The sequence below is a fragment of the Microtus ochrogaster genome, chromosome 15 (assembly GCF_000317375.1).
Source record: "Microtus ochrogaster isolate Prairie Vole_2 chromosome 15, MicOch1.0, whole genome shotgun sequence".
Lineage (NCBI taxonomy): Eukaryota > Metazoa > Chordata > Mammalia > Rodentia > Cricetidae > Microtus > Microtus ochrogaster.
Window position 1 is genome coordinate 28,774,342 of NC_022017.1, and position 7,914 is coordinate 28,782,255.

At 49.0% G+C, this 7,914-nt stretch overlaps 1 protein-coding gene across 1 annotated transcript in view; it reads right to left on the bottom strand.

The window, feature by feature from the left end:
* Window positions 1-7,914, bottom strand: part of Mei1 (meiotic double-stranded break formation protein 1) — a 59,647-nt gene that overhangs the window by 38,665 nt on the left and 13,068 nt on the right. Inside the window, exons 6-11 of the mRNA XM_026782416.1 lie at window positions 6,812-7,015; window positions 4,835-4,965; window positions 3,398-3,512; window positions 2,288-2,404; window positions 1,007-1,106; window positions 768-902 (exon numbers count right to left, since the gene is read on the bottom strand). Coding sequence (XP_026638217.1) covers window positions 768-902; window positions 1,007-1,106; window positions 2,288-2,404; window positions 3,398-3,512; window positions 4,835-4,965; window positions 6,812-7,015 — 802 coding nt within the window. The remainder of the gene's footprint in view (window positions 1-767; window positions 903-1,006; window positions 1,107-2,287; window positions 2,405-3,397; window positions 3,513-4,834; window positions 4,966-6,811; window positions 7,016-7,914) is intronic.

The window sequence follows — 7,914 nt, forward strand, 5'->3', positions numbered from 1 at the left end:
TTTTTTTTTTTGCTTCAATTTTTAGAACCACCCTGGAGTTAAATCACAAAGATTTTAAATTTAAGGAAGGAAGGAACTATAAATGTTAACAACCTTTACAATGTAAAAATAAAGTTACAGCTGACCGACCTTGAAAAGAAGAAGAGAGGGCTTGGTGGGGGATGTGGGGGCTGTTAAGAGAACAAGAACCAACAGATATTGCTTCAAAAACCGTATTTAGCTGACTGAGGTGGTACATGCTTGTATAATCCCAGTACTCAGAAGGCTGAGGCAGGCTGCAAAGCAATCCAAGATCATCTGCCACGCAGCAACTTTGAGGCCAGCCTGGATTACACCAGATCTTTCCTCAAAAAGAAACAAACAGAAGCCGGGTGTGGTGGCAAACAAAACCTTTAATCCTAGGGCTCAGGAGGCAGAGGCAAGAGAATCTCTGTGAGTTTGAGGCCAGTCCGGTCTACAGTGTGAGTTCCAGGACAGCCAGGGATATGTAAAGAAACCTTGTCTCAGAAAAGAAAAAAAAAGGAGGAAGGAACTATAGGAAATCAGGTGTAGGGCTCGTGCTAGTCCTAACACTTAGAAAGTAGAGACAGGAAAATTACTGTTTGAAGCCAACCTGGAGTCCATGGTGGGCTACACCATGAGATCCAGTCTCAACAAAACAACAATAGCAACAAATGATAATAATGACTGTGGTACAAGAAAGCATCCCGGAAGCTGCCTGGCCTCCACAGACCCTCAGGCATGTTCAGCCTGCCTCAGCCTCTCACCTCAGAAAAGCCGAAATGGCCCTCAGTGCTTCAGCGGCCACATCTACCACCGGGCTGCTCACGGCCTCCTGGAGGGCACGGTTGGCATCTCTGCACATGGCTGAGCTTGTGAACAGCCTGATCTCTTCTGGCTGCCTGTGAAACGGTAGGTGAGGAACGAGTGACTGATTCACCCCTGGCCCCACCAGGAATTAATGCTCACCTCTCCATCACCAGCCCTACCTGACATCTTTGCTTACCGAGTCAGAATTTCCGCGAAGAGCAGCAGACCCTGCTTATGCAGTTCTGTGTTGGTCATCTGCAGGCTTCCCTGGAGGCTCCTGACCACTGCTTCAATCCCTGCCTCAGGATAACAGACCACAGACACGGGGTCAGCGCTCTGTGGTTCTTCCATGAACCACCCAGGAGAGGTGACATACCCTAAACAGAACCTACAGGCTGTATACAGGACCCTGACGCAGCTGCACTGATTCCTAAGACAGGGACTACAGGTACCCCTCAGGGACAGAGTGCTTGCCTAGCGTGTAAAGGCCTGGGCTCCATCACACCAGTGATGGGCGGGGTGGGGATAAGATGAGACCCAGGTGTGCGGTTTTCAAGGCCATGTCCTCATCTGTCTCGTTCTATCCCCTACATCCACACAGACTCAAGCACAGGAGGGAGTCAGTGGCCCCTACTGATTAAGTCACCTCTTTCCCCTTCCTCCTCTGCGCCTCCACAAAGCCCCCAGCTCCATCCAGGAAGAGCTGGGAACCTCTCCCTCCTGAGCTCTTCTTGCTTCTGTTTAAGAGACTGCATTAAGCTGTATCGAAACTGCCTATTCAGACCTCTCTTCCTTTCTTAGGCACATAGACCATGTTATACGTATTTCTAAACTTCCTGGCCCCAGTCTGATACCCAACATAGATGAGAAACAGCATACAAAGTTGGACGGGAGGTGGTGGTGCACACCTTTAACCCCAGCACTCAGGAGGCTGAGTCAGGCAGATCTCTGAGTTGAGACCAGCCTGGTCTACAGAGCGAGTTCAGGACAGCCATAGCTAAACAGGGAAACCCTCTCACAAACGACCCTGAAAGGATGAACTGGAAAATCTAGAGATTAACTAGACGGACAGATATCTAGGTCACACACCAGAATGAATCCAAGGCTGAATCTAACTGTTTGAAATTGTGTTTGGGCTGGGCAGTGGTGGCACACATCTTTAATCCCAGGCAGAGGCAGGCAGAACTCTGTGAGTTCAAGACCAACCTGGTCTACAGAGTGAGATCCAGGACAGGCACCAAAGCTACAGAGAAACCCTGTCTTGAAATTGTGTTTGGTGTGAAGCTAGAATTCACTGAGTGGCTAATAAGAATGCCCCTTCCTGACAGAGTCTCTACAGAAACACCTAGATACATTTACACAAGGAATGAGTCTGCGCTGCACCCCTAAAGTGGATGCCAGCCCCTCCACAGCCTCTGCGGCTGCGACCCAACCGCTACCCATGACCCTGGATCGGCACGGGGCCCCTATTACCAACCATATACTGTGTGACACTTGGAAAAGAAGAGAGGTTCTTCTGCCAGGAGGATCAAGCAATTGTAGCTGGACCAGACGAGCACTTCGCTGGAAGCCGACAGATGCTCGAAGAGGAACTCTGGCCAGGGACGGAGAGGACAATGGATGACAGCTGGAGGTCGGGGCCCTTTAGCCACACATCCCCCCCTTTCTCCTTCTGTCTGTCCACACACCCTTCTCCATCAGAAACTGCCAATCCACAGATAAACCTTCAAAGTGCTCTCAGGGTCACGAAGGTATTTCTTTTTTAACAGATGGAGAAACCGAGGACCCGAAAAAGCCACAGTAACAGTGAAAGCCATTTCTGCTTGGTAGCCACGGAAACTTGGGGTCTTCACACTCTCGGGAAGGGCAGATGGGCAGCAGCACAATTTAGAAATAAAGAGCTTTGATAATCGGTCTCAGCTGCACGTCGCATCTCTGCCAGCGACTGCTCTGGCTGGCTTGGAATATCGTCTCCCTTCTCTGAACCTTAATTCTCCCCAGTTATCATTTACAGCCCTTCCAAACTGTGCACATTCCACATCCTCCCACCTCCTCTACCAAAAGAGGTGCATCTATTCACAAGAGTCTGCTGAGTACTATGTAATGGTCTCCATTTATGTAAGTTTGTGTCTTTTCTAGGAAAAAAAATTAGTTTCCTAAACCATAAAATAAAGATGAGCTGAAACGCCCATCGGTGACAGAGTACCCACTTAGCATGAGCAGGGTCCTTGTTTGAAACTCTGACCACAAAAAGTAAAACAACCCAGATGGGTTCCACCATGTTTGACATCTGCAATAACCGCCAGGCTTATTTCCTGGTTCCTCAAAGCTCCTCAACAGACATTTGCCTTCCTGTCTCAGGTCCTTCTGCCACCCCCTGAAGGTCAAATGAATGGCAAGTCTCAGTAACAAACTGCTCACGTCCATAAGTTAGTAGGAAGCCTACTCAACATATAGTTGACCTTAGCCCTGCCGGGTCCCTCCTGAGCGAGTTATCAGAGATCTTCTGACAAACCGCGGCTGCGGCCTCCCAGCTCTAGTCAGAATCCTCCAGTCCCCAGAGAGGAAGATCAGCGGCTCCCCATACCTGGGATGTCAGCATGAATGAAGGCAGCAGCATGCTTTGCGGGAGAGTGGACCAGCACCGCAGTTATACAGTGGGAGCTGGCCACCTGCAGGATCTCGTCTCTGGAGAGGAGAAACTGGAGAAACAGATAGCAAAAGGCGCCCCAGTCACATCATCAAGAAGACCAGAGAGCCCAACCTAAGCGTCTTAGGGTAGAAACCCAAATCATCATGCTTCCATGTTTGACACCGGGCAGAAGGAGAACAATCACAGACTATGGTAATGAGTCTCTGCCTGACTCAGGGGAAAACAGAAGGAAGGACTCATCGTGAAATCCAGCAGTGACACCCAGTTCTAAAAGGAGCACCAACTCATAAACGGGGATTCATTCGCAAAAACTCTTATCTGGCTCAGGCATTCGCTATAGTCACAACACAACAAGAGAAGAGTGTGCCACTGTGATCTTTGCTTTTCTGAGTGTGTCAAAAAGAGTTCGTGTAACTAGTGTGAAGCTATTGCTCTTGGCAAGAAGTGTTTACTAAACTGAACTTTGGCTGGATTTGGAATTTGGGTTTTGTGGTGGTGATGGTGGTGGTGGTGGTGGGGTTTCCTGCTCCTTTCGGGCCCAATGAGGGCAGCTATGACTAAACTATGTGAACACCAATGCATCTGTGAGCAGCTGCTGTCCTTCTGGGAGCCCAGAAACCTAGGCTGTGGGAGGCAAAGGGTACCTTCGTGACCACCCTGCTCCAGGCAAAACTCCAGGACACAAAAACCTCCCTCAGTAGGCAACATTTCCCATCGATTTGCACAGCAAACTGTTGGTGGACCTACAGCACCCTGTGAGAGGATTTTAGGAACCTCTGTCCGGTTTCCCTTGGACCTTACTGCATGTGCCTTATCCCTTCTTAATTTTGTCTTGTAGCCATTCAGTGTAAGAAGTCATTGCCAGAGAAGCTGGAGAGATGGCTCAGCGGTTAAGAGTGCTGGCTGCTCTTCCAGAGGTCCTGAGTTCAATTCCCAGCAACCATATGGCAGCTCATAGCCAGCCGTAATGAGTTCTGGTGCCCTCTTCTGGCCTTCAGGCATACATGCAGACAGAACACAGTATACATAATAAATAAATATTAAAACAAAAAAAAAGTCATTGTCATATAAAACACCCAGGCCAATGAATCCTCTACGCGGATCATCAAGAAGAGGCAAAGCCAAGGTCAAACAACGGTAAATTTGAGGTCTTAACCATAACTAAATTATCTCATCAAAACTTGGTTGTTTTGAGAGAGGTTGTTTGGGTTTTGCTTTGTTCTTTAGGGTTGTTGTTGTTGTTGCTACTGCTACTGCTGTTGTTTTGAGGCAGGATCCCATGTGGCCCCAGGTAATCTTGCATGCCTGATCCTGCCCCACATGCTATGCACATGCTCTACAATGGAGCTCCGACCCCTGGCCCACCACTACCTTTTTGAGCACCAAAGGCAGCGAGGTCTCTCTTGATGGCCGTTCAACACTCTCGGCACTCTCCACCAGCACCGACTTGCTCATGATCACGGACACAAAGAGATCATACTTCAGCAGCTGCCTTAGCAAACCTAGGGTGCAGAGGGGTTGACTGAGGTCAGAAGGGCACCAGGGTCCTCCCAAGATGGCCCCTCACACAGCCCGAGAGACTCCTTCGGGGCTACGTAGATGTGAAGTTGGGTTAGAAGGCTTAGGCATCAGTTTGCTGTCTGTGACCCAGCTTTCTCCCACAAACACCAGAGGAGAACCTACAACTGTAAGGCCTGTGAGTCTAGGAATTCAGCTGTGGCCTGGTCTGGCTTCCTGTTGCTATGATAAAACTCTGAACAGAAGCGACTCAGGGAGCAAAGCATTTCTTTGTCCTTTACTCCTACCTCAGAGTCCACCACTGAGGGAAGGCAGGGCAGGGACTCAAGCAGACCCAGTTAGGAACCATGTAAGAATGCTGCTTCCTGGCTGGCTTTGCAGGGTACGCTCAGTTGTCCGCCTACTCAGGGGTGGCACTGCCTACAGGGACCATCTGTAACTCCAGTCAAGAGGATCTGATTCCCTCTTCTGGCCTCTGCAGGCTCTTTGTGCATGTGGCACTTGGACATACAGAGAAGCAGAACACTCATACACATAAAAATAAATACATCTAAAAAAAGCTTAAAAAATAAGAATATAACTGCATACCTATTTGGAGAGAAAGGCTCCAGAGAAGAGATAGGATTTAAAATGAGATTTCTCTCTTCTTTCCCTAGGCCAGCTCTGGGAGCAACCAGGATTTCAACTTAATGTCCCTCTGAACGCTAATCTTCTCTGATTCCAACACTGTCTTGTCACAAGCTATCCATCAGGCTGCTTCATGCCTGGTGCTTTTGCCCATGTTACTTCCCTCCCTCCCATTCCCAAGCACACACAGGCTCAGTCTAAGCATCTTTCCCTATAGGAAGCTTCTCCTGCTCTCTGCCCTCCTCACCCTCTTTGCAGCTCTATGTCAGGATGCCACACTGTATCCTAGCTGTCCATGTCTGTTCTGCACATGGCCTGTGAGTCCCCACAGGATAGAAGCTGGGTCTGACCATCTTTGTGATCCAAGAGTCCAGCACACAGCCTGGCTCAGAATTAACACTCTCTGAGTGGCTGGGCTGTTCCTGACAGCTCTTGGCATAGACTGTGAAAAGAAGCTGTGGTCACATAGATGATGCTTTTCCCTCTAGCTCCTGCTCCGAAAGCAGCCCACACTCGGTTCCCTATGACAGCGTCAATCCACACTGTCTGGAAACGGAAAGCTGGAGCTGACGTAGAGTCCAATCACCGGTGCCAACAAATACAGCAAACTAGACAGCTCACGGCTCAGAAGCATCCGCCAGCTCGTGTGCATCCACGTAAGGAGCAGGACAAGAGACCTGAAGGCTAAACCAAGGCTCCTAAAATCCTCAAACAACCAGGCGTGGTTGGGAGACAAGGTCTGGGAGACAAGGTTGAAGGCCAGCCTAGGCTATACACTGAGACCAGTCTCAAATGGAGGAGGAGGAAGAATAGGAAGATAAAGAGGAAGAAGCTGCCTATATAACAAGCAGGGAAACCTGACCTTTACCCTGGAGGCCAGAAGAGAACATAGAGGATTTTTCAGACTAGGAGAGTGACTGTCCAGGAGATGAAAACTGTGTGGTATAACAATTAACCATGAAAGCAAATTCAGGCAGCAAAAATTCAAAGCAAAACATCCTCTATTTCCTTCATCTTTTTCTCCCAAAGACAACATTCTTAAAGCGCCACACCAAATGTAGGCATCTCTCACTATGAATCTTCTCTCCCTGACCTGCCTTCTGCCCTCTCCAATGCAGCAAACCTCCGCTCCACCTGCAACAGCCAGTATCGTAAGTCCTCAAATTCAAGAGTTTCTTCCTTTACCCGCCAACATCGTCTTACCCAGGCAGTTGAACTGTAGATCCTTTGTCTGGGCATTGTTCAGGGTGGAAAGGAAGAGGGGACACAGCTTCTCCCGGAAATGGCCTGCAAGCATCTCAGCTGCCGTCGGCGAGGAGTAGAGCTTCCCATAGAGGTAGCAGACGGAGGCCTGCACTGCCTCGTTGGGGTAAACCAAGCCCCTCAGCAAATGCTCCATCAATGTGCCTATCCAGAAAAGTAGAAGCAATCTTTTAAGTTTTGTTATTAATGTCGTGTCTGCGGGTGGGTTTGAGCATGTGAGTGCAGAGGGCAGGTGCCCAAGGACGGCAGAAGAGGGTGTCAGATCAAGAGCTACAGTCGGCTGTGTGCTACCCGTGTGGGTACTGGGAACCGAACCAGTCTTAGTTGTTCAGCCATCGCTCCCGCCACAAACAAGGAATCTTACGTCAGTTACCATATACTCCAGACTAGGGGCTGGAGAAGAAACAGCTCAGAGTTAAAGAGCACTTGCGGCTCTTACAGAGGACCTGAGTTCAGGTCCCAGCACCCACATCAAGGGGCTCACACAACCGTATAACTCCAGCTCTGGGGGATGTGACATTCTCTTGGGGCCTTCAGTGAGGTAATAGTGATTTCCCTACAAAAAAACGCTTCCTAAGTACACGACCAAAAGAGAAAGTCAGAACTTAAAAGACTACCCTCTGGAGATACGATTTGCATGCCACGGATCTTTTCTAGAGTGTGTCTGGGTCTGTGAGTAGTGGATAGAGGGCTTGCCTGGAAACCTGATGACCTGAGCTTGGTCTCCAGATCCCACAGGCTGGCAGAAGAAAATGACTCCCGAGAGTTGTTCTCTGCATCCCACAAACTCTCCGAGGCACGTACATCGTTGCACACACTTGTGCACACTCACAAACACTCTAGTAAAATGTGAAGGTGCTTCTATGTCCCAGAACTAATTTTTCCACCCAGAAGGAAGGTCATGATAAGCCCTTAGTTCATTTGTAGTGCACACCTCAAATTCTAGTACCCCCTAGACTGAGGGAAAACTGTGAGTTTCAGGCCAGGCTGGACTATGTGGTGAAATCCTGCCTCAAAATAGAAAAAAAAAAAAAAAAAAAAAA